The following is a 26,195-nucleotide window of genomic DNA, read 5'->3' as shown; positions in this document are numbered from 1 at the left end:
ACCCAGGCCATGCAGCCCTCTAGCCCTCTCCCCACAACCTACTCAGCCGGGCCCAGCTCACCTTTCCGTGGTGCCTCTGGTGCCTGTCTCCACAACCTCCCATGAGCAGTGGGCTCGGCAGTTAGGGAGCCACAAGCAAAGGTCCTGAAGACTTGGTGTCAAGCACACTGCACCAGGGCGGGAGAGTGGTTCTGACTGCTTCACCTGCCAAAGTTTCACAACTGCTTTCCTTTCTCACCCTTGTGCAAAGCTCCCTGGAGGGTGTCCAGGCCAGAGCTTCAAGTTCTGTGAAGCCAGAGCAGGGGAGGGAAGATGCATCGCGGTCCTGCTGTCGGTGCCTTTCCATCTCCCCTCAGGCACCTCCTATAGACTTAAACTATCAGCTCAGACCCTAGGCTCTTCTTTGAATGTTGATTTTCTTTCATCTCCCAAGTGAATCCACTGTGTCCAATGCTGTCCTCCTGGTCTTCTGTGGTACCAGGGAGGACCTGGGAGATGAGTTTAGCTAGAACTAAGACACAGCCTTAATATTCGTGTATTTATTCTCAGAACATACAAACTCTTCTCAGAGAATAGAAAACAGAAAGTTCACTCTGACTTCAAGGACTCAGCCAGCTCCCCATCCCCACACCTGCTAAAAAATTCCCCGGGTGAGGGATGCCTAGAGTGCACAGTACCCCTCGGCACAGGGGCCGTGCACAACTCTAAGCAAGGCTCTCCACTTGTTCTATAATCCGAAAGGGCAAACAGCTGTCAAAATGACAAGAAGAGTCCAAGATCCATACTCCTCAGTGCCAGACCCCTGGGTCACCTAGGGCAACGATGGTGCTGCAGCTTACGCAGTCACGTCTGTGCCGAAGAAGTCCCAGCCCGGCAGCCAGGTTTGTTCAGTCTAGGAGGCAGTGCCAATTGGCTGCCCCCATACCTGGCAAGAGCTGATGGCCCAATGCAATTCCAAAGCCCGCCGGAGGGGCAGGGCTGGACCAAAACCTAGGGTAATTTGTTCTCCTTGCCTCCTAGCTTCCTCTCCTCTTACAGCCCCACACTCAGGCCTTCAGAACTGAGGGTCTGGGCCAGGGAGTCTGATTGTTTCCTAAGCCCCCATAAGAGTGCGGACCTGGGAAGAGACGTGAGGGTGCTGAAGAACAGGCTCCAGGGCACAGCCTTGAACCGCAGGGAGAGTGCTGTGTCAGGCAAAGATGGTCTCTTCCCGGCGCTTCTTGGTGAGGATGGTGCCCGGCTTGTGCTGGGCATCGGGGTGGTTGGCTAGCTCTGGGGGGCAGGAGGACACCGGGCTCTCCAGGATGGCTTGCTTCAGCTCATAGAACACAGCAGAGTCCTCTTTGGTGAGGAAGGTGATGGCCACACCACTCTTGCCTGCTCGTCCCGTGCGGCCAATGCGGTGGATATAATCTGGGGAGGGGGAGGAATGTCACTCAGGGCGCCAGGCCAGATGCCCTGGTGAGCAGTGCGTGAAGCCTCCACTTCTAAAGGCTTCATCCTTGCCACCACACCTCTGAGGGCAGTAAACACAGCTCGCGCTGCCTGAATCTGCAGTGCCCACGGTGCTCTGCCCGCTAGCACTGCTGATGGTGGCCATCCTACCACATTAAGACGGAGTGGCCCAGCTCCGTTCTTCTCCATACTCAGAAGACAGAGTGCAATCCCAGGAGCTGGGACAACACACCCAAGAGAGATACAGGGCAGGAGCTCTTCTCACTGGGACAAGCAGCCCTAGGCTCAGAGCTGTGAGACTTGACAGCAGGAGCCTCCTCAGTGGAGCTATTCGAGGAGAAACGGGCAAGGAATCTCCCTTTACCTGGATTGAAGCTGCTTTCCCCTGCACTTACCTTCAATGTTTTTGGCCATATCATAGTTGACAACCATAGACACATCTTGGATGTCGATACCACGACCCGCCACATCTGTAGCCACCAAAATATCCTTGGCCCCAGCCTTGAGGTTGGATAGTGCAAACTCTCGCTGCTCCTGGCCTTTTCCACCATGCAGCGTACAAGCATTGTACTGTTGGAAGAATGGTGAGGTGAAGAAAGAGCAATGGGATCATGGAAAGACAGAAGTTAGAAGGGAGTGGACTGGGAGGAGGGAGGGTTGCAGAGAGCAGCAGGCGAGATGGAAAGGGGAAGGAGGCAGAAGAGAACAAGGGCAACTGAAGTAAGGAGAGAACAGATGAGCTGAAGAAAGGGATAGGAGAGATTGGGGGTGGTGGTGAGGGGAGACACAGACAGGGCAAGGTCAAAGGTAAAGCAATCAGGGGTGAGATGTGGAACCAAACAGATGAGAAGTAGTGAAAGAGAGAATGAGGGTAAGAGATGAGGGTGGAAAGCAGGGACCAAGAAATTTAAGGAAGTTTAAGCCTGAGTGGAAAGGACACACCCTTCCCCTCCAACACCAGTATCAGGAGTAAAGGACACTCATCACTAACATCTCCCTCCTGACAACACCATCCTCTCTCCCAAACATAAATAAACACGAAACACTTTGACCCACTCTACTCCATATCCTCAGATCCTGCCAGGATGTGTCTCATAACCTCTCCCTGGCCCCAGCACACTTGGAGGAAGACCCAAGGCAGCTGTGGCTGGCACTGCTGGAATGGACAGGGAGTCACAGCAATCGACCAAGTCCTCTTTATCCCCATCAACCACCCTTTTCCCTCTGACCCTGGCTTGTTAAATGTTGGAGAGGTTCAAGAGTAGGTAAGCACTGAAAGCAGAAGCCTAGGGGGCCCGTCTAGTTTCAGAAAGCAGCACCAAAGAGACCAGGCATTGCTCTCCCTCCCCAGACACACCCCCATCTTCTCCAGGGATTTGGCCAAAACATCACAGCCCTTCTTCTGGTTGACAAAAATGATGATGGGGGGATCAAAGCCTTGCTCCAAGATTGCCAGCAGCTTTTTCCTGGAGAGAAGAGGAAGAGAAAAATGAGATGCATACTACCCTCCACTCCAAGTGAAATGCCCAACACTGATCTACAAACACCAATTCCAGGATCTCCAATGCCCAGCTCTTCAACACGGCAGAACAGTCGCCCTCCAGCCACCACTCGCACTAAAAAAAGCCTCTTCTCCATTCTGTTTCCCCTGGCTCAGCTGCCCCCATACCTCTTTTCAGACTCTGACATGAGGAAGACCTTCTGTTCCACACGTTCGTGGGGCTTGCCGGCAGAGCCAATGTACACCACAGCAGGTCGCCGAAGATAGCTCCGGGCCAGACGCTCCACCGCTGGGGGCATGGTGGCCGTGAACATGACTGTCTATGAAAACAAGAGGTTCAGCCCTGGGCCCAGGCAGACACATCACACATCCCACCATCAGCACAGGCAGTGCAACCCAAGCTGCAGAACAGAAAATGAGCCATGGTGTGAGTTTTGACAGAAGTAGTGCCTGACAGAGAGAGAACTGTCCTTTGCCTTCCCACTTCTTTTCCTCAGTGCCTGTTCAGCAGAGTACTTTACATCTTATGCTAACAGGAAGGGCTGAGAGCATTTGCCAGCACCTGTGGCGGGCAGTAGCATGACTGTTTGGAATCATTTTTCCAGGGCTAAGAGGCTACACTGCTAGGACTGTGAGAGGACTGTACATGGGGAGCCATGCCTCACCATTCTGGAAACATGCACTTGCCTAGGGCAAGAAGGGCCCTGGAGCAGGTCTGGCAACTTGCCCAACTTTTCCCAGCCTAGGGAAGCAGCCTTACTTGGCGGTACTTATGTTTTCCTGACTCGAAGTTGGCCAACATCTTCTCAGGGTCCTCGGCCTCATCCGTGTCCGGCTTCTGGTTGCTGACAGGCATGTGCTCCAGGATCTTCTGGACGTCTGGCTCGAAGCCCATATCAATCATCCTGTCTGCCTCATCCAGAACCACATAGGTACAGCGGCTCAGCACCAGGTAGCGGTTCTCCAGCACATCAATCAGACGTCCTGGAGTAGCAATCACTATCTGGGGGGTACAGTGGAATCATGTGTGGCCCCAGCAGGTACCCCTTTCTTCTCTCTTCTGTGAACTATCCACCCAATAGATCCCCAATGCTAAGGAACTTTGACCCCAACCTCCAGTTATGTTTGGTAGTGAAAGTTCCTGAGAAGTGGCATGAAATCACTTGTTGCTACCTTGGATTTTTTTCAGGAATGAATGGGGTCTCTGAGTAAGGTCCAGGGATTAGACAGAAGAGGCAACATCAACAGAACTTTCTTTGACGGAAGAGAGACTAAGCGATACTATGGAGGGGGTTGGATAAAGGGATTACACCAAGAAGCCTGCAGAAGACTTGATTCCTACAGCAGACTTCTCGTAAAAAGCTCTCCTCCCCTACCCTAAGAAGAAGGCAACACAAAATCAACGACATGGTCTTTCAGAGCGATTAAGAGCACAGCCTTCACATATGAATCTCAGCTCTGCCCATCACCAGCTGTGACTTTGGGCAAGTTATTAACCTGATTCTCAGCTTCACCTGTAAAATGGAAATACCGTTATCTATTCTCTTTAAGGTGGTTGTGAGAATTAATGATATACAGAGTACAATCCCTGGTGCATAAGTCCCCCATAAATAACAGCACATACATACATACCAGCCCCTTTCTTCATTTACTGTACATCTATGGCAGAAACTAGAAACAGAACCCCCAGACAGAGAGCCCTCCCAAATGGTGGGCTGGCTGCTGGCTAGGTGAACAAACCTCACAACCCATGCGCAGCCTGAAGCCCTGGTCTTCTCTGGAGATGCCGCCAATGACAGCCACAGTGCGGATGCCTAGCGGCTTCCCAAACTTGATGGTCTCTTCCTCAATCTGCTGAGCCAGCTCACGAGTGGGGGCCAGGATGATGGCATAAGGGCCCTGGTCTGACTCTTCGATCCTGTGGTAAATGGGGCATTCCACAGTTTCATGAGCTTTGGTTCTCATCCAACCACAAACAGGAGCAAGACAAAGTCACTCTTAAGGGCAACTAAAGGGAATGAGGAGGGTGGTGGGAAAAGAATGTAACAATTGCTCTTAAAAATCAGACTCCGGGATAGCCAAGCTCTCCAGGGAGTGGTCCTTGCCAGCAATAAAATCATACACTTCTTTGATATCATGATCCAATTATTCCCTAATATCTGACCCAGACTAAAGGCTTCTGATTATAGACTTAAAAAGAAAACCAAATGCTCATTTGCCATTTCACCAACTGGTGTCAGCTGATGTCACCTGTCAATTTTGGGGAGAGTGGTAATCCAGACCAGCAACGGGATGAGGAAGGCTGCTGTCTTGCCGCTGCCAGTCTCAGCCACTCCAATGATGTCACGATTCTGTAGCCCAATGGGAATTGCCTGACGCTGGATAGGTGTTGGCTCCTGTAGTGACCCAGAGACAGTAACGTGTACAGGCAAAATTATACTACCTGGGCTGCTGCTGACAGAGTGGGCACATATGCTAGCACAATGGGAGGACACCAAGCACAGTGAACAGGAATGGGACCCGAGAAGAAACACAATCAACAAACAATACTTCCACCAGAAACTGAGAGACGTCACCTTGGTGCCCACTGGCAGAGAAGGCACCGAACAGTCTAGGAACAAAGTTCTCTGTTCTCAAATTAAATCCGTACCCCCTAGAATCTGGGAACACGTAAGGCCTTCTGGGCCAATCTGCTCCTTCATACCTTGTAGCCACACTTATCGATGACCTCCAAGATGTGTGGAGGCAGAGAAGAGTCTTTCCAGGATCGGATGGGATTGGGGATCTTGCCACCTTTGGTGGTGATGCTGTAGTCCTCACGGAAGATCCGCCAGTCCCTGTCTGTCATCTCATCCAACTTCTTCTGGGACCAATGCCTATCATCCCAGCGTTGCTTGGCTTCCTTCTTACGAAGTTTGCGGAGTCTTGCCCTGGAGCAGGACATGGGGAATGAAGGGGTTCGTATCCTCCATCTCCTTCCTGTAGACTCGGCTCTGCCCAACCACCTGCAGCCCTGCCCACTCACTCCTCCTGCTCCTTTTCTTCCAGCGTCCGCCTCTTCTCCATTAGGTCTCCATAGAAACGTGACTGCTCTCGTTTCTGCTGCTTTAGGTCAATGCCTGCAATGAAGCCTCGCCCCAACAACTGCACCTGGTGCCGTTCTTTGTACCTGGGATTGAGACAGAGGAAGAGGAAAAGAGAAGGAGCTGCTAAGCACAAGGATGGAGGTGCAGACTACCAACATTACCAGTTCCCCTTCCAGCCAGGGTCCTTCATCGCCCAGAGGGCTGGCTAACTACTATTTTACCCATCTCCTCATCCCAGCCTATCTTACTTCTATCTCTGTAGTCACTGGTTCTCTCTAGCAACTGCCTAGTTTAAAAGACCTAGCACTGAGGCCTGAAGACACTCACAGGGGGTTGTAGTCAATGGAAGTGTCCTCAGATGCATCCCACTCAAAGACAAACTTGCGGTCATTGAGATGCCTCGTCCGGCGCCGCTTCTTGATGCCACCCAGGTAACGCTCCTGCCCGGGCACAGAACACAAAGCCCATCAAACGGGAGGCCCAAACCTCATATACAGAGATCAGACTGGCCCAACAAGCAAGCCTCCTTAGTGTGTGAGGAGCGTGGGGCCACGAAGACAGAGCTGAGGCCTGCACCTTAATGGCATGCAGTTCCTTGCTCTTATCCTTCTCCTCCCGGATTTTCTGCCGCCCTTCCTCATCCTCATTTCCATTGGTCTCCCGCTCCATCCTCTCCCTGCGTTCCCGACGTTCCCGTTCCTGAGGGTCTTCTGTAGACCAAAGAAAGCAAAGCTGCAGAAGAACTCAGTGGAAGAAAAAAGAGGGCATGGAGGAGATCCAGACAACAGACACCAAATGAGTAAAAAAATGGGGGGGGGAGATTTATGATACAAGGGAAATGGAGACCTAACAGAAAGATATTTTTCTCAGAAACTTGCCCCATCCTTCCTTCTTCCAAACTCAGAGCAAATAGCTTTCTAGCTCTCCTAAGTTACACCACAATCCCATTCCCACCCTTCCCTACCCTGTCTAGGGGCCACAGGGTAAGAAAACGAACCCAACATTTTCCTGCCCAAGTCTTGGAACTGTTTCCTTTTCTTCCTCTCTTCCTCAAGCATCCTCTGCCGCTCCTCCACCTCCTGCTGCCGTCGCTTTAGGGCTTCAGCCTCTCGTTCTGCTTTGGAGAGGAACTTGGGCTACAAAACAGATTACAACTGTAAACAATGATCTAGGAACAGGGTATAATCACACCACTGATGGCAAGATGGCAGGGAGCCCAAAAATATTTGCTCAGGCATTAAACATGTTAAGGAAAACATAAATAGGCCCAGGACCCTGTCACAGGCTAAACTGTGTCTCCCTCAAAATTCACATGTTGAAGCCCTACCCTCCAGTACCTCAGAATGTGACTGTATTTGGAGACAGAGCCTTTAAAGAGGTGATTAAGGTAACCTGAGGCTCCAAGGTTGGGCCCTAAACCAATCTGACTGTGTCCTTATAAAAAGAGAAAATTTGGACACACAGAGATACCAGGAGCATACACACACAGAGGGAAGAGCATGTGAATATGGAAAAGACATCCATCTACAAGCCAAGGAGAGAAGCCTCAGAAGAAACAACCCCATCTGATCTCAGACTTCTAAGCTCCAGAACTGTGAGAAAATAAATTTCTGTTGTTTAAGTCACTCAGTCCGTGTGTTCTGTCATGGCAGCCCCAGCCAACTAATACAGACCTTCAAGCTCTTACCTTAGCCTCAGCTTCTTCCTCAGCCTTTTTCTTGGCCAGAAGTTCCTCCAGGGATAATGGCTGGGCCTGAAGATAAAACACAGGACTTCAGTCCACAGAGGCTCTCTCCCTATGAAGAACAAAGTTGGGCTTGAACTGAAGAGCAAGATGAGGAAAAAAATCCTTCCTCTTTTTACCTTAGGCTTCTTATCACCATGTTCATCCTCTTCATCCTTCCTAGAGTCTCTGTCTTTCCGAGATTTAAAATCTTTTCCTCGGCCAGGAGATAAACTTAAAGGCAAAGGAACAGGAAAAGTCCATATCACTCTTAGCCTAGCCCCTGGATGAGGCTCAGACTGAGCTCGCCAAAAGAGGATGGAAGTTTTCCCACGACTCAGCAAGACTGGCCCACGGTCATCCAACATGTCCTGAAGCTCCTTTTGCAGACCTGGTCACTCTGCCTGCTCGGAAACCTAACAATGACCCTATCTTGGCCCCATTCTACCTAAATCTCCTTTTCTGAGACTATTCTCTTCTGGGAAGTGGATCTTCACTACTGATACCAAAAATTATTTCCTCCAAATATTACTCAGCAATAAAAAAGAAGGAAATATTACCATTTGCAGCAACATGGATGGACCTAGAGATTATCACATTGAGTGAAGCCAGACAGAGAAAGACAAATATATGGTATCACTTATACGTGGAATCTAAAAAATAATACAAATGAATTATTTACAAAACAGAAACAAACTCACAGACACAGAAAACAAACTTACGGTTACCAAAGGGGAAGGGGGGCGTGGAAGGCTAAATTAGGAGTATGGGATTAACAGATACACATGACTATATATAAAATAAACAACAAGAATTTACTGTAGGGACTTCCCTGGTGGCACAGTGGTTAAGAATCTGCCTGCCAATGCAGGGGACATGGGTTCGAGCTCTGATCCGGGAAGCTGTCACATGCCGCGGAGCAACTAAGCCCGTGCACTACAACTACTGAGCCTGTGCTCTAGAGCCCACGAGCCACAACTACTGAGCCTGTGCTCTAGAACCCGCGAACCACAACTACTGAGCCTGCGTGCCACAATTACTGAAGCCCGTGCGTCTAGAGCCCGTGCTCCACAACGAGAAGCCACGGCAATGAGAAGCCTACGTACCACAACAAAGAGTATACCCCGCTCGCCGCAATTAGAGAAAGCCCGCGCACAGCAACGAAGACCCAACGCAGCCAAAAATAAATAAATTAAACTTTTTTAAAAATAAAAAACATACAATTAAAAAATTTCTTAAAAAAAAGAATTTACTGTATAGCACAGGGAACTATATTCAATATCTTGTAATATCCTATAATAGAAAAAAACCAGAAAATATACACGTGTGTGCGTGTGTGTGTGTGTGTGTGTGTGTATATATATATATATATATATATACGCGAAACTGGATCACTTTGCTATACACCTGAAACTAACCCCATACTGTAAATCAACTATATTTTGATTAAAAAATTATTTCCTCCAAACAGCATATGCATGTCAGTAGAAAAAAAAAATCCTGCATTACTTGAGAATACACAATAAATTTAGCCGACATGGCCACCCACATACACCCTTCCCAGATACAGCTATATATGTCCTTTCCTCATCTCTCCTTCCTACCAGCCCCAGCAATCTTTCCCCACACCTGCTATAAGCTTAATATGCAAGAGATCTCAACCCCACTGCGTTTGTTGCAAAAATTCTATTCTTTGCCCTGAATTCTAATCTACAGATTCAGAGCCTAATAAACTTTGTATAGAAAGTTTCCAGGGCTTCCCTGGTGGTGCAGTGGTTAAAAATCCGCCTGCCAGGGGCTTCCCTGGTGGCGCAGTGGTTGAGAGTCTGCCTGCCGATGCAGGGGACATGGGTTCGTGCCCCGGTCCGGGAAGATCCCACATGCCGCAGAGCGGCTGGGCCTGTGAGCCATGGCCACTGAGCCTGAGCATCCGGAGCCTGAACGTCCGGAGCCTGTGCTCCGCAACGGGAGAGGCCACAACAGTGAGAGGCCCACGTACCACCAAAAAAAAAAAAAAAAAAAATCTCCCTGTCAATGCAGGGGACACGGGTTCGAGCCCTGGTCCGGGAAGATCTCTCATGCCACGGAGCAACTAAGCTCATGCGCCACAACTACTGAGCCTGTGCTCTAGAGCCTGTGAGCCACAGCTACTGAGCCCGCGTGCCACAACTACTGAAGCCCACACACCTAGAGCCCGTGCTCTGCAACAAGAGACGCCACCGCAATGAGAAGCCGGCGCACCACAACAAAGAGTAGCCCCCACTCGCCGCAACTAGAGAAAGCCCACGCACAGCAACGAAGACCCAACGCAGCCAAAATATAAATAAGAAACAAATTAAAAAAAAAAAAAAGTTTCCAGAACAAAGAGATCAAGATACTGGTGCATTAAGCTATCCCAACAAATATATGTTGTACATTCTGGTTAGAAAACTGAATGGTCCGATGGAGCTGTTTTGTTGGGTGGTAACCTTTTCAAACTAAATTCTAAGAACAAGCTGACCCTCAAGAAGTGGTGACTTCACTAACTGGTTATCCTTTCTAAAGAAGGTGTGTGCCTTCTAAAAAAGACAGTTCTACTATAACTGCCAATAGGATTCGCTATGGAAAATTTACTTTCCCCCGAAGCTGAGCCAGCTGAGATGCAGAGAGGAAGCGACCAGAGTGTTGCCCTAAAGCCCACTCCCACTCCCTCAGGTACCTGGATCGCTTGCGGTCCCGTCTGTGCCCATCCTTATCCCGATCTCGGTCCTTCTTATTCCGATCACGCTCCTTATCTCGCTCTCGTTCTTTGTGCCGGCGTTCTCTGAAGACAGCACATTTAGGAAATTACATGACACTTCCTGAGTCCTGAGTATCCTGCTTCACTGCAGCCCTAAGAAGGTTCCCATGCTCTTTTCTCCCCAAAGTAATATTTTACAAATTGGAAAATGTGTTTCCCAAGAAGTTATGAGGGAATTCTAAGAAGGTCTAAGAGCTCAGAGCTGTACTGCTAAGTATCAGTGGCAATGATAGGCCATGGATTATGTGAACAGATGAACTATCTTCCTTGATCATCTGGACCTTCATCTTACAAGTTCCCTATTAACCTTTAAGAACTAAGAGAAATGTATGAAAGACTAATGCCCTAATATGGAGGCATCAGAGGAACCAAGAATAAAGGAGTTTGAAATGTACACTCCCTTTTCACGTAACAAACAGAAAATTACTTTACCTTTCTGTGGACTTGGAACGGGAACGGGAACGAGAACGGCTGCCTCCTCGACGCCTTTCCCTTGAACGATGCCGTTTCCTATCTTTAGATGGGGAAGACTTCCGGTCTCGGTCTCTATCCCGTTCTCTGTCAGGAGTCCGAGATCGCTTCCTTTCCTCCTTGGAAGGTGATGCCTCACGGTCCTTCTTATCAGCCAGCTCTCCTGCCATCTGTCATGGGTAAGAGGAGTATTTATTATGTACTAGGTACTGCTCTAAACTTTTTACAAATAATTTACTTAATCTCAAAACAGCCCTCTGAGGTAGATATACTGGTATGCATGCTTTATGGATGAAGAAGCTGAAGCTCAGATGTATAAAGTAACTTGCCTAAGGACACACGGGTGTTAAGTGTCACAGTTTTAGGCAGTCTGGCTCCAGAGGCCCATTCTTATTCATTAATGCTATGTTATTTCTCTGGGATTCCTTTTTGTAAATATTCATTTCCAAAAGTATACAATGAATATACCTTATTTTTATAATTAGACTGCAAGAGTATTAAAAGAAATGTTAGTTAATGAATAGTGTACTAGCTATCTCTAGAAACATCTTGTTTTGCCTATCTTAGGAGTCTATTGTGTCTGCCAGCCCACCAGGATCAGTCAACATATATACATCTAAGGGAGATAAGTTCTCTTGAGCTCACAAAGAAAGCTCAAAAGAGAAAAAAGGAGTTTAACTTAAGAGATTTGGGATTATGATCAGCACCTCAAGGAAACCTAAATTCAAATAGAGAAACTCACTTTTACTCAGATTAAAAGAAATGTATTTCTAGTTATACAATGGCAAAAACTTTGTGAAGGGTACATAGGACTCCATACACTTTGGTTTTACGACTTCCTTCCTTCCTACAATTATTTTAGAACTTAAAATAAGGGAGGGAGGAATGGAGAGAGGGAAGGAGGGGAAGAGGGAGGAAGAAGTGTACCAGAAACTAGAGATCACAGACGTGCTGACTCATGTTCCCTACTCAGATTTTCACAGCCTTGATTATGATCCAGTCCCATGAAAAGTTTGAGCAGGAATTTGTTCTGTCCCCATACTGCCTAGGGGACATTGAACACCATGCCACACTGTCAACTGTCCTTCAGACTACAAAATTTACTTCAGCCAGGTGCTAAATTCAGACAGCAAGTCTGAATCTGCCTCTATTCCACCATCACCACCACCATCACTAAGCCTCAGGATATATTTTTCAGAACTTACTTTAACCCCAAATGGTTCCAGGGAAATAACAGTTCCCTAAGCTTTAGCTTATGATCCCCCTTTCCCATGTAATTCCTGACATATATTTTTAAGAAGGGAGAGTATGTAAAGAAGAGAAAAAAATGAACAAGTAGCACTTTCAAAAGGCGGAGACAACCCATTTTACCTCAAAATTGCCAGTACGTCATGCATATCACGTGGAAATTATACTTATGTCTCGTCCACTTATAGCCCTAAGAAAACAATCCAGGGACTTCCCTGGTGGCACAGCGGTTAAGAATCCGCCTGCCAACGCAGGGGATACGGGTTCAATCCCTGGTCTGGGAAGATCCCACATGCCACAGAGCAACTAAGCCCACGGGCCACAACTACTGAGTCTGTGCTCTAGAGACCGCAAGCCACAGCTACTGAAGTCCATGAGCCTAGAGCCCGTGCTCTAGCCCATGCTTCACCTCAACGAGAAGCCCGCGCACCGCAACGAAGACCCAATGCAGCCAAAAATAAAAATAAGTAAATAAAATAAAATAGCCCTCTTCTATTAAAGAAAAAAAGAAAACAATCCAGAGGAAAGGCCATCTTCTCTATAAAGCATCCTGGACATCAGCATTCTTTCGACAAATATTCACTGAGTACCTGGTAGGTGCCAGAAACTATTCTGCGTACTAGAGGTACAGCAGTAAACAAAACAAAGTCTCTGATCTCATAATGCTTAAATTCCAGTGAAGCAGACAACAGTTAGGCAGAAAGATAAGAGAATTTCAAACAGTAATGAGTGCTAATGAAGAGAGTAAAACAGGGTGACGTGATGGGGAGCAGTATGAACAAGAGATAGAAGGCTCTGGAAAGAATTTTTTAGATGACATGTAAGCTGAGACTTGAATGATGGGAAATAGAGTCTGCAAAAATCAGAGGAAGAATTTACTGGGCAGAAGGGACAGTAAGGCACTGGGGCAAGAACTAGCTTAGTATGTTTGCCAATTAAAAATAGACTCGTGTGGGACTTCCCTGGTGGTCCAGTGGTAAAGAATCTGCCCTGCAATGCAGGGGACGAGGGTTCGATTCCTGATCAGGGAACTAAGATCCCACATGCTGCGGGGCAACTAAGCCCGTGCGCCACAACTACTGAGCCCGCACGCCTCAACTAGGGAGCGCGTATGCCGCAAACTACAGAGCCCACGCGCTCTGGAGCCCGTGCACCACAACTAGAGAGAAGCCCACGTGCCGCAACGAAGATCCTGCATGCCGCAACGAAGACCCACCGCAGCCAAAAATAAAAATAAAAAATAAGTAAAAAAATAAAAAAGACTCGTGTGAGGAACTCCTTGGAGGTCCAGCGGTTAGGATTCAACGCTTTCACTGCTGGGCATGGTCTGATCCCTGGTCAGGGAACTAAGATCCCGCAGGCTGCACGGCAGGGCCCAAACAAATAGACTCATGTGGCTCAGTGGCAGTGACCAAGGGGGAAGACTGATTCGCGATGAGTTCAGGGAGGTAGGCAGGGGTTAGATCATGGAAATGTGTTTCAGGCCAGGGTAAAGGAACTTGGATTTTAATCTAACTGCAGTGGGAACCTTAGAAAGGTGATAAACAGGAAGTGATGTGGTCTTATTTTACATTTTCAAAGAATTACTTTGGTGACTTGCAAGAAAACATACGGTAGGGAGGCAACAGTGGACACAGAACCACTGAGAATGCTATTACAGTAGTCTACACAAGAGATGACAGTGGCTTGTTCTAGGAAAGTGGCAATGGAGATGAAAAGAAGTAGAGGGCTTCAGGGTACATTTTGAAGGCAGAGCTGATAGGACTTACTGATGAAGGGAGGAAACAAAGAGGAGAGACAAATGTAACTCCTAAATTTACGGTCTGACCAACTGGTTAAATGGTTCACGGTGCCATTAGTGACCAGAGGAGACTGGGGAAGGAAAAGACTTAGAAGAAATCAAAAGTTTCATTTTGACCATATTGAGTGTAAGATATCAATAAGAAAACCAAGTGGAGATTCCAGAAAGGCAGTTGAAAATGTAATTCTGCAACTCAAGAGAGAGTCTGGAGACAGTAACTTGAGTTATCAATATATAGATTGCTTTTAAAGCCATGGGACGCTAAGTGATATTACCTAAGTAGGCATTCTAGTTAAAAAAGAAATTAGAGGAGGACCCAGGATTGACCTCCGGAACACTGTAACATTTAGAAGTCAGGCACAGGAGGAGCCAGAGGGAAAAACTGGAAAGAAACAACAGCCAGTGAGAAATAAGAAAAAATAGTAAAGTACGGCATCACAGAAATCAAAAATGTGTTTCAAGGAGGGAGGGGTTACCTGTGTCAAGTGGAGAAAGACTAGAAGATAAAGGAGTGACCCTTGCATTTGGAAAAACAGAGATGGCTTGGCGACCTTTGACAAGAGCTGTTTCAGTGGCATGGAGGGAGTAGAAGGCTGAGTGGAGTGAGCTTAGAAGAGAATGAGAAGTGCAAATAAGAAGAAAGTAAACGTAGGGAACTTTTATTATAGGTTCCACTTATTACAAACCTCCACATCTTTGAGTTCCTCAGTTCTTTAGGGCAGGGGCAGAGTCTTTTTTTCATTCAGTGAACTATGTACTAATCAAGCATCCACTATATGCAAGGCACCATGCTAGGCGCTGTGTGAGTTACAAAAGGAAATCAGGAAGATCCTGTCCACAGGAAGCTTACAAAACAAAAGAGGGTTATGAGACACATAGCAAGATGCAGGCTCAAATGAATTATTGCAGGAGTTCAAAGAAGAAGTTTACTTTCACTTGTAAAAGGGAATTTGGAAAGACTGTAGAGAAAGTAGCTCTTGAGCACTGAAATATAGGTAGAATCTGAAGATGTATAACTGAAGGTGCCAGGAAGAAGTCATTCCCGGAAAAAGAAATAATACAGGAGGCGCAGAGGCGGGAAAGCATGACTGGTTCTGGGAGAAAAACCAGAGTTTCAGTTCGGCTGGAGCAAGGGCTACTCGAAACATGAAGGAATAAAGTCGGACTGAGGGTATCACAGGTGCTGTGCGCGTGGGAAAAGGTCTGACCTGGAACATCGTCCAGGGACCTACCCTGTGCCCCCAGGAGCCAACACTCCCGCTGGGGCCCGCGCCCTTTCGCTCCTGCCCGCCAGAGCTTTCCAAGCTCGTGCCCCTTCCCTGAGGCGTTCTTCCCGTCTTATCCCGGAGACAGGAGCCACCGCTGTGCCCTCACTCTCGCCTTCTCTGCAAGCTCCTGGAAAACGCTTCCATCGCCCGAGACTCACCACTCTTGAGTCCGAACCGCCCAACGCGGCCTCAACGTCGCCGAGCAGTCGCCATCTTCCCCATTTCCTGGTCGCCGGGCTGCTCCCCAGGCCGCGCGGCAAGCTGGGAAGGCGAGTTCCTGGTGCTGAGCAGCGCAGGCCGAGAGCGAGGGCCTGAAAACTACCAATCCCAGAATACACGGTGAGAGCGTCGGCCCCTGGCCGCGGGGGCCGCTGGGCAATGTGGTTCGCCAAACATTTGAGCCTGCGGGAGAAAGAGTTTTTCGTGGGCCGGCTGTTCTCAAAAGGTTTTTCTCTCCGCGGGCGCAGTCCTCCTGGAATATGCTGGTTTTCCTAGAAACTGTAGTTAATGACATCATGGCCTGTGGCTTACAACGGAGAAATTTAAGGCCTTCCTTAGATAGCACGTAATTATTACTGGCAACTACAGTGACAACTATAAATACCGTTTATGGAAAAGCGTTTTTACAGAAAATCTTTGAGATAGATTATTAGCCCTATTTTACGGGTGGACAAACTAAAAGTTAAGTTACAGGAGCAGCCTAGTATTTCCCAATGAGGGTGGGACAATTCACGGTGTGAGACTATCCCAGGTTTAGGAGGACATTTTAGCAACCCTGGCGAGGCGGCAACACCCTGGTTAGTGTGACAACTCAAAATGAGCCCACACAATGGATTCCAAAGGCCTCCTGGAAGGATGGTATCTCCTGGGCTGTGGCACCTGGTTTTCTCAACATTCCAGATAGGACTTGCCTTCTTCACTCTTTTGCTGTTTGGAATCTGGCCAGTTGTTTGGGTTATCTTAATACTGTTTTGTTCTTTCTTTCTCCTAGTTTCCTCTTTTCAGTCCTCCAATGAGATTTTTTTCCCCCAAAATTGTACTTTCACTTTGTTTCTCTTTGGTCACATGGTTCATAATTCTACCCCCCTTCCTCCCAAACAAAAACAAAAACTCTGGCAACTTCTAGGACGGTTTAGATAGATACCAGGAAGTAACTAATGCCTCTTTCCTTCCCTTTTTCCCATCACCAGCTTTTTGGTTTCAATCCCACATAGCTTTAGTTCTGGTTTTTCTCTCTGAATGTGTTCAGTTCTACTGAAGCAGAGCCTAGGATAGGCCCAAATAATCCTAAAGCTCTGAGCCTCAAGCATAAAGGCCCAAATTAACTCTGGGATAGGCACATTTCTGCTCTTAGAACTCTGCAGTCTTTGAGCTGCCCACTTGGACCTCACAGAGAGAATGGAAAAGTTGTCTCAGGTCTGTTGGGTGTAATTCACCCAGTGAACACTGGAGGGCTATCCACTCACAGAATGGAGCTAACAATCAGACCAAAGGTGTAGAGCTGCGGTTGCTATTTACTAAGTATTGATACCTCCTAGTACCCAACTCTGTGCTGGACACTTAACTTACATTACTTTTTTTAAAAAAAATAAATTTATTTATTTCTATTTTTGGCTGCGTTGGGTCTTCCTTGCTGCACGCGGGCTTCTCTCTAGTTGTGGCGAGTGGGGGCTACTCTTCATTGCGGTGCGCGGGCTTCTTACTGCGGTGTAGAGCCCGGGCTCTAGGCACACGGGCTTCAGTAGTTGTGGCACGCGGGCTCAGTAGTTGTGGCTCACGGGCTCTAGGCGCATGGGCTTCAGTAGTTGTGGCGCATGGGCTTATTTGCTCCACGGCATGTGGAATCTTCCTGGACCAGGGCTCGAACCCGTGTCCCCTGCATTGGCAGGCGGATTCTCAACCACTGCCTCACCTGGGAAGCCCTAACTTTACTTGTTCTTCTAATAGTATAAGATGGGCATTATCTCCATTTTACTGATAAGGAGATTGTGGCCCAGAAAGATTCTAAGTCCACATAGTCAAAAGAATGGAGCCAGTATTCAACTCCAAGTTCATTTAATTTCAGAGTAGATACTCTTTCCCCATTTCCAGGCTACCATTCTCAGTCATCTTTAAAGATCAGTAAATTGAGACCCAGAAAGTTGATGAAGCTTGTCCAAGTTCAGAGTGGCAGAGTTCCCCCAGTACTGGTGCACACCTCTCTCACGGCACATGTAAGACATTGAGCTTAAAGGATACTTGCATGGTTTTTCCTACCCTGCTAGTTCTTTCACAAATATGCATCTTTGGAGATGGAGACAGAGGGACTACATTCTAGTAAGGACCATAGGGAGAGAGTCTCCTAGTTAGGTACCACATGGCTAGCAGTAAGGGGCCCATGGAATTACAGTTAACATTGAGACTGGGTTTGAATCCTGACTCTACTACTTAACCAGAGTATGATCTTGTACAAGTCATGTGGAATCTCTGGCTTTTCTATTTCTCCTTTTATAAAAGAGGGATAATAATACCATTTGCCACACAGGCTAGGATAGCAGAGCAGTAAAAAGTGCATGTTCTGTAGAGAACAAACTAGTGGTTACCAGAGGGGAGAGGGAAGGGGCAATATAGGGGTAGGGGGAAAAGAGAGTTATTATGGGATTATATGAAATCATGTGTGTGAAACTTTTGAAAATTGTAAAGCACTATAGAATGTGAAGACTCATTCAATTTTTAAAAAGTGAAAAAAAAAATTAAATGGTTAAACTGAAAAAAAAAAAGCACATGTTCTGGAGCCAGGTTGCCTGGATTTGTATCCACGTTCTATCACTTTCTAGCTGTGTGACCTGAGGCACATGAATCTCTCTGAACCTCAGTTTCCGTGTCTGTAGAATGACGTCAGTAGTACCCCATAGCGTTATCAGAGGAATAAGTAACCTATAAAGAACTTATAAGCAGCCCTGACCCATAGTAAACATTTAACAAATGTTAGCTATTTTCATTTATGAGGTTAAATGTGATAATGTAGAGAGGATCGGGAGTTTGGGATTGGCAGTTTAGGACGAGAATATGAAAAAGAATATATATATATATATATATATAGGTATAACTAAATTACTTTGCTGTACAGTAGAAATTAACACATCGTAAATCAACTATACGTCAATAAAATTTTTAAAAAATACTAAATTGAAAAAATTGTGATAATGTAGGTAAAGCACTCAGCACAATACTGAGCACATAGTAAGTACTCAATACACAGTAACTGTTTCCAGTACACTGTGAAAGTTGGAAAAAAGAGCTGTAAGCAGCTGAAGAGAAGGGATGTTAAGGCCCCTGAGCTGCCATCAACAGGCCATGGACTTGGAAGTTGCAGAAAGCAGAAGGCATCACCTCGCCTTGAACTCAGAGGAGACCAGAACCCTTGGAACCTCCCAGCCTTGGCTTCAGTCTGTCTATCTTCTGCAGGGGTTGGGATCTCAGCAGCTTGGATCTCCTTCTGATGATTCCGCTGAATCTTGTCTCTCTCCTCTAGACTCTCCACAGGGCAATGGTTCTCAACCACGAGTGATTTTGCACTGAGGGACATTTAGCAATATCTGGAGACATTTTTGGTTGTGACAACTTGGGGGTGTTACTGACACCTAGCTGGTAGAGGCCAGGGATGCTGTTAAACATCCTCCAGTGCACAAGACAGCCTCCACAACAAAGCATTATCTAGTCCAAAATGTCATTTGTTCTGAGGTTAAGAAACCCTGCTCTAGGGCTAAGGAGATTTCATTGGCTTAGCAAGACTTGGGTGGGGAAGGGGATAAGGCAGGGGGTGGGGCAGAGGGAGGAGATCCTTGTTGCCAGTGCCAGGGAACAGTGGAGGCAGCCACTCTGCAACCCACAGAAAGGACCTCAAGACAGTCTTCCTCATTATCGAAGACCAAAGGGAACAGAGACAGGAACTAAGAATACGGAGCCAACTTCTTTATATGTACTATATTGTTCAGTAATAAATAGGTTTTCTTCTTTAAACACAGAACATATAACAGACTGAAACACTCCCCCCTCCCCCCGGTTCCAAAGACAAGAGTCTATAAAACAAATGCCAGCTATACTGCCCTAAGGGCAGAAAAAGTCTGGTGACCCCCACCCAGCCCTGCGTCCTGCAGCACCACCACCCCCATGCTGCAAGAGAAGGGGGTCTGGGGCTTCTCCCTTGGACCCTGGGGACTTAGGTGAGAAGCATGTGAATGTATGATGTCACCTCTCCATGAGGCATGGGCTATGCAAAGATGAGGTTTCCTTCTCATTGGCTCTGACCAGCTCCTGCTCTTCTGATTTCAGTTACCAGTTACGAAGCACCTGGGCTCAGCTCCCAGAGGAGCTGCCTCTTGGCTTCCCCACTCTCCATTCCTCTGTGGCCTCCTCGGAGGGGAAGGGAAGGGCTCAGGGACCCCTCCCATCCCCTGGCCTGCATGGAAACGCTGTGTGGAAGAGGCATGATGCTGAAGGTGAGGCTCCTGTAGGCCCCCAACCAAAGCCATGAGGCCAGCATGCCCCCCCCCCAAAAGCCCCACACCTCTCCTGCCTCTGGAGCGGAGGGCACTGGGGCAGCCGGCCCCTCCACCACCTAGTGCCTGGCTTGGGGTATGATGGTTCTTTCGCAGTGTCAGGTCCTCAAGCTGGGCCTGGCTCTTTCCTTGTCCCATTCCTGTCTCCTTCCAAGCCCTCACCGTGGCCGTCTGAAAACCTCACGTCCAGTGTCCTAAATTGTCTCCTCCTCCCTCTCCCCATGCCTCTGCAACCCAAGGGGGGAAGTGGGAGGTTGTCTCCCTTCTCCAACCCCAACTTCACATAATGGAACAGCTTTTGGCCTTTTCCTTCTTGAAGGTGGAAGAGATGAGTTCGGAACGACTGGGGAGGTGGAGCAGTCGCTTGGAGAGGCTTCGGACAGGGCTCTTCGGGGGCACTGGGCTGGGCTTGTTCAGACACACCGTGGACGCCGTCCGGAAGATGCTGTGGATACTCTTTTCTGAGGTGAAAGCCGAGCCTTCCAGGTAGATTTCTGCACCCAGCTGCTTGGCTATTGCACAGCCCTGCGGGAGGAGTGAGGTCATCAATGCAGTGACCCCAAATGGCTCTGAAACACTGCCTTCTAAGGTTAGTGGTCCTCCCCAGGGCTGCTCAGTCTCCCACCACCACCCTCTGCTGATTATCTTCTGAAGGTGAAGCCTGACTGCACCTTAAGTCGCCTGGCACACTTTTTAAACCATACTGATGCCAGAACAAGTAAATCAGAATTTCTGGGGGTATGCCGAGGCGTCAGGATTTTCAAGAGCTCCCCAGATGATTGTAATGTGAAACACTGGTTTAAAAGAAACGATCCTTACACTCCCATGTGCATAAGAAGTTATCCAGGGACTTAATTAAAAATGCAATCCCCATACTTTTCTCCCAGAGTGACTCTATAGATAAGGAGTCAGGAATTCGAAAAAGCACCTCTAGTGATTCTAATGCAGGTGGCACACACAGGAACGGCTCACCTGCCAAACTATAGCATGAATCTGGGTAAACTGGTACCCAGCACCTCTATCCAGGTAACTAGTTTCCTGATTACAGATGGCCCCACAGAACACCAATTCTCTCTTGCCGTAGTGAGTGAGTGTGAGCAGGGGCCATATTTCAAGCCCTCTCCTGTAGCCTTCCCCAACTCAGCCCCCAACACACACGAGGGCCCCCCCACAGCACACACACACACCTGCTCGTAAGAGATGGGTGCCTGCTTCTGGTGGGACAGCTCCATCAGAGTGCTCAGGTCTGTTCGCAGGTCTGTCTTACAGCCAATAAGCAAGACGCGGGTGCTGGGACAATAATCGAGGATTTCCGTCCTCCACTGAAGAGCCGTGCAAGAAGATGGGAAGGAGAAAGGAAGGAGAGTCAGTGGCTGACGGACACCCGGAGAAACCCAGTTGGCAACATCACACACACCATCCAGTACACCACCAGCTCAGCCCTCCCTCTGAGTCACAGCACCACCACTGCACTAATTACATCATCTTCCTGCCCATGAGGGCTTTGGGGCCACAGGAATGCTGTTCCAAGAGTCTGTCCCCAAATTCAACAGCCCAGTCACCAGAGAGAGCACAGAGGCAAATCTCCCAGTCTCTGCCAAGCATATGGGGCGTGGGTCTGCCCCTTCAACCCAGAGGGCTTCACAAGTCCAGAAAGCCAAGAAGCCAACCGGTCTCTTTCCAAGGGAAGGAAATAATCCCAGAGTCTTCTGGGAAACTAGGCTAGTTCCACAAGCTTTCCTGGGACTCCTCAGTATGGGCCGACCTTGCTACTCGGACCAAGGCATTTCCTACCAGCAGTTCAGCTCAGGCCTGCCTGGCTTGCCCAGTCCAGAAGGCCTGGGATCAAGGTCAATGAAAGCTGCCACCAAAAGGCCCCTTCCCCGACCCTCAAACCATATCACCAGACGGTTCTCTCCTCTCAATCCCTCACTTCCTGAGTCTCAACACTTCCCTCCCTTGCTGGGCCTCTGACAGAGCAGTGCAGGAGAGGGGCAGAGGCAGGATGCAGAGGGGACTGGAGATCTGGGTTCTAGTCCTGGAGCTGTAGCTAGTGTGGCCTCAGGCAAATCTCTGCCTTCCCTGGCCTCAGTTTCTTCCTGTTACACAAGAGGGGATTAGATGACAAGGTCCCCAAGATTCCTTTTTGTTCTCAGGCTGAGCTAGAGATAGCAGAGTTTATCCAGCCTTACCTTCTTGAGTGCACTGTCCACTGTCTCTGGACGGCTGATATCAAAGCATAGTAATACTGCATCTGAGTCGCTGTAGCAGAGTGGACGGACATTGTCATAGTAGGGAGATCCTGGTAGAGACGAGAGAGAGCTGATGGTGAGCCATGGCATTCTCCCTCCCTACAGGCCTAAACCAAAAGAGCCCTGGGAATACCATGCTTGGTCCCTTAGGTGAGATGGCCCCACCCATGCCCCAGGGGAATGTGCTCCAGTGCGGAGCTTGGGACCTGACCGCCTTCTGCGGTACAAGAATATCATCTTCCTTAGTCCTAAAAAAGGGAAAGGGGGCAAAATGAAAGGGAGGTGGAGTATAATTTGGCCCTGTCTGGATCTCCTACAGTGGGCTTAGTTGAAGGTTCGCCAGTTTTCTGAGTCCCAGGGGCAGCTGCTCCTACCCCTACAGAGAGACCAGGCCTTGTTTAAGGTCTCTTTTCTGGAGTCTGCCTGCTGCCCAACCTCTGCTCTAGGGTCTCCCCAGTGAAGGAACAAATCTGCCTGTTACATAAGTGGCTGCCCCGCTTCTTTGCCGTGGGGTCAGAACTCTAGGAGGCTGGCAGGGGAGGGAGAGCATCAAGAATTCAGTGTCCCACTCCTCCCACCCAAATCAGCTTAGGCTGTAAAGGGCACAAGGAAAGCTGTAGCCCCTATCCCGAGATCTCAGGGAGGCGTTCTCAGAGACAGCAGCACCCATAGCTGGGATTTAGAGGCTCGAAAAAGGGTCCTTCACTGGGAGGGGAGTAGGCAATGCAGACTCAGGTGGTCCAATACGGGAGAATGCTAGGGGTTGAACCTGCCCCCCTCCACCCTGGGGAAGGAAGAGTAGCAGATTTGGAACCCAGACAATCCGTGCTCAGAATAGCAAGCAGCCCCTCTCCCTGAACCGCAATTGCCATGGAAACTGGGGGGAATCCAAGCTGAGGCGGTGGGGGGGGGGTTAGTTGTTTAAAAAAAAAGGAGTAAAGGGGAGTTGGGATAGCTGCTTGCTCCTTCAGCAATTGGTCTCCATCCCTCTCTGAGGTGGGGTCTTATCACAGCATCACTGAGCAAAGGGAGCACTGCAGCACTGGGGAAGGGGGAGGGGAGGAGGCCTCCATTCTGGCTCCAAGCGATCCCCCTCCCCTAAGACCAGCAAGTGAATAATGGGAACAGGTTCAACTCTGGCCCCAGTGCTGGGAAGCCCCACCCCACACACCCCTGCTTCTCCTTCTCCCTTGTGGGCACTTCATTTGCAAGAGGGAGTTTGAGGATGACCGATAGCCTGCATCCTTTCAGAACTCGGGGGGTGGGGGACGGGTTGGGGGGATGCGACACAGGGAATGGAGACCACCTTGCTGACTTTCTGTTATCTGGACTGGGATTCAAGGGCTGCATTCTGACTGTGGGAGGAGAAGGAGGGGCTCTTTGGGGTGGTGGTAGTGAAAAGAGATGAGCTGCAGTAAGATTCTGGGAAGATTGAGAGGTGGGCAGAGTATAGCAGACGAAAAACCATACATCATGCAGCCACGCTGCATTCCAGTCCAGTCCAGCCAGCACAGCACAGTCCAGGATAAACAGAATCCTGCCTCCCAGCCCCTGGAACTGCAACGGAGGAAAGCATGCCTCCATTGAGGTTGAGGAATCTGTTTTGTTTCGGGGAGTGGGGAGCAAAAGGAAGTCTCATTTTCCGTTTACCCATCCCCTACCTCCAATCTTTCGAGACCTCAAAATTGGATGCTGGGAATAACAGCTCTTTGGAGGAGTAGGATGGCATATTTATATGTAACAGGAAACCCATAGTGATTTATAGTTCCTCTTAAACTCAGCCTGAATATGCATTTTTTGGAGAGAAGTGGATTTTATTTTCTTTCTCCTATTCCTGGCTTTTAGTCCTTAATTGTGACTCTGAGCTCAGTCTATTAAAAAAAGGGCTGGGCTAAAGAGGTAATGAAGGGGTCAGAATCAAAGCAAAGGATAGACTAGCACTGAAGGTTTAGGGGTGAGAGGCTTGAAACATATTGCTTTCTACGATCCAGAAAGACAGAGCATCTTCTACCTCAGCCCAGTCAGAGCCAACAGCCCCCCCAACTATGTACAACGTGACCATGCCCCATATTAAGCCCCCACCCTCCAAAACACTGACGATGCATCGCTTCATCCCTCAGCCGCAGAGGTATGACAGTGGGGCTGAGCTGCGGCAGGCAAGCAGGCAGCAGTGGCCTGAGATGGAATGCAGGAGAGAAAACTGAGTCAGGAGCAATATTTCCCCCAAAGCAGGCTTGTCTCCTTGCCTCACCCACAACGGCCTCCAGCAGCACTGCCTCCTGCCTCTTCTTTGGCTTTGCTCTGGGGCAGTAAAGCCTGTGTGTGCGTGTGCTGGGTGGCAGGGAGTGGAAATGGAGAATCCCTAACTGCCTCCTCCAGTAGTCTTCCGGGGTCCATCCACCTCACCATCTCAGCCCTCTGAAGGATGGAGCCAGACCCAGAGAAGTGAGTAGCTTCTGGGGTTTATCCACTCTGAACCCCTGGACCAGCCAACTGAGTTGGCCCAACTCTCCCCACAACCCCAACCAAAGAATCTTCAGGTCCCCTTGTTTCAGTTTCCAGCAAGCACCAAACTCCTTCTCCCCGTCAAAGAGGGAAACAATTTCTAAAAGACAGCAGCTGCAGCAGACCAGTAGGGGTGGGAAGGCGGGGACTTGGGGCCAGCAGTCTTACCAGAGGTGTCCCAGAGACTGAGCTCCACTCTCTGTTCCTCTGTCTCCAAGCAGGCTGTGTAATTCTCAAACACAGTGGGCACATACGTCTGTGAAAAGAGAGGAACTATTCACACCCTGGGCGTCCCTACCCTTGTAACCCTCCAGTTAGTGCTGGCTACACAAGAAGCCACTCATCTTAGTGAGACACTAAAGTGTCAGGAGATAAGGAGAGGAGGGGATACCTGGGGCAGGAGGGACCACATGGGACAGAGGGAGGGGAGTGTAGAGGCACAGACAGTTTGCTCCATCCAAGTAAGAAATGTGAATGACTGCCTGCCAGGGACAAGCCCCCCATATCCTAGATGGTCAGGGAGACACACACAAAGATTCCTCTTGTCCCCAGATTTGTCTGTCTTCCAATGTCACAGCCACAAGCCAATTCTAGCGCTTTATCTTTTCCCCACAAGCCCCTTGGACCAGCAGGGCAGCAGAAAGGAGCAGCAGAAGCCTGCCTGGGGACAAGCGCATAGAATCTTTGAGGATGGGTGAAGGGACGGACAGGTATTACGTCAAGAAAAAAACCCAGACTCTCAAATGCTTCCAGTTCCCTCTCCCAAGAGCAGACCCCAGGATGAAGGGAGGTAGGAGGGGATTTGATGGGGGGACCTATGGGTGAAGAGGTGAGGAGGAGCCTTCGGGGCGGCAGAAGTGGAACAGGTCTCAGGGGAAGCTAAGGCAGGGCGGTCCTCCAGCCAGAAAGCGGCTGAGGATGGGGAGGGGTGGGGCGGGGTGAGACAGCTCCCCTGGGCGGGTGGGAATCTACCCCCAGCAGGCATGCGGGCAAGGAGGAAAGCTGGCCAGCCGTCGGGCGAGCAGCTCACCTCGGGATAGCAGTCTTTCGCCAACACCTGTAACATAGCTGTCTTCCCACACTGCACATCCCCCACCAGAACGAGCTTACATCTGGCCACGATTGGCTGGGGGGCCCGTCTCTCCTTCATGGCTGCAGCCTCCGCGGGACCTGGACTCGGATTCAGAGAGGATAACGTTGCGCCAGGTGCGTCTCAGCACACGACCAAGCCCGATTCCCTGTGTCTCTCCAACTGAAAAATAGGCCGGCACAGCCTCCTTATATCACCCTGGCTGAGCCAATCACAAGAGGGGGCGGACTCTGCCACAGCCAATCCCTGAGGTGGGATCCCCTCCAGCAGCCAATGGCAGGAGGTTCTGAGTCAGAGCCCTCTTTCTCTTTCTCTTAAAGCTCTTTCCCTTTCTCTTAAAGCTGCACCTTTGCGTCCTCTGAAAGGGGATTCCCACGTTGTTTTGCATTTGTATTGGGGTTGGGAGTAGGAGGGGGAATGAAGCAAAATTTAATGGTCTTGTGTGGCCACCAGTTAGTGTCAAAAACAAACTAGC

The 26,195-nt window shown here is 49.0% G+C and overlaps 2 protein-coding genes across 2 annotated transcripts; both read right to left on the bottom strand.

Annotated features, from left to right (window-relative positions):
• Positions 1-524: 524 nt before the first annotated feature.
• On the bottom strand, positions 525-15,598 carry DDX23 (DEAD-box helicase 23). Its single transcript, XM_060166361.1, has 17 exons — positions 15,491-15,598; positions 10,977-11,185; positions 10,464-10,568; positions 7,906-7,999; positions 7,730-7,795; positions 7,040-7,178; positions 6,619-6,752; positions 6,370-6,482; positions 5,982-6,125; positions 5,661-5,886; positions 5,207-5,352; positions 4,697-4,874; positions 3,717-3,959; positions 3,125-3,276; positions 2,813-2,921; positions 1,851-2,025; positions 525-1,413 (listed from the first exon to the last, which is right to left on the bottom strand). The coding sequence occupies exons 2-17, from the start codon at positions 11,183-11,185 to the stop codon at positions 1,190-1,192; spliced, it is 2,457 nt and encodes an 818-aa protein (XP_060022344.1). The 5' UTR covers positions 15,491-15,598; the 3' UTR covers positions 525-1,189.
• Positions 15,599-19,378: 3,780 nt separating this feature from the next.
• RND1 (Rho family GTPase 1) lies at positions 19,379-25,864 on the bottom strand. The gene is made up of 5 exons (XM_060164991.1): positions 25,661-25,864; positions 24,802-24,886; positions 22,066-22,178; positions 21,061-21,195; positions 19,379-20,398 (listed from the first exon to the last, which is right to left on the bottom strand). Exons 1-5 carry the CDS (start codon positions 25,778-25,780, stop codon positions 20,153-20,155), a joined length of 699 nt encoding a protein of 232 aa, XP_060020974.1. The 5' UTR covers positions 25,781-25,864; the 3' UTR covers positions 19,379-20,152.
• Between the last annotated feature and the right edge of the window lie 331 nt (positions 25,865-26,195).

Source organism: Lagenorhynchus albirostris, chromosome 11 (assembly GCF_949774975.1).
Source record: "Lagenorhynchus albirostris chromosome 11, mLagAlb1.1, whole genome shotgun sequence".
Lineage (NCBI taxonomy): Eukaryota > Metazoa > Chordata > Mammalia > Artiodactyla > Delphinidae > Lagenorhynchus > Lagenorhynchus albirostris.
This window is presented reverse-complemented; position numbering and strand designations above follow the sequence as displayed.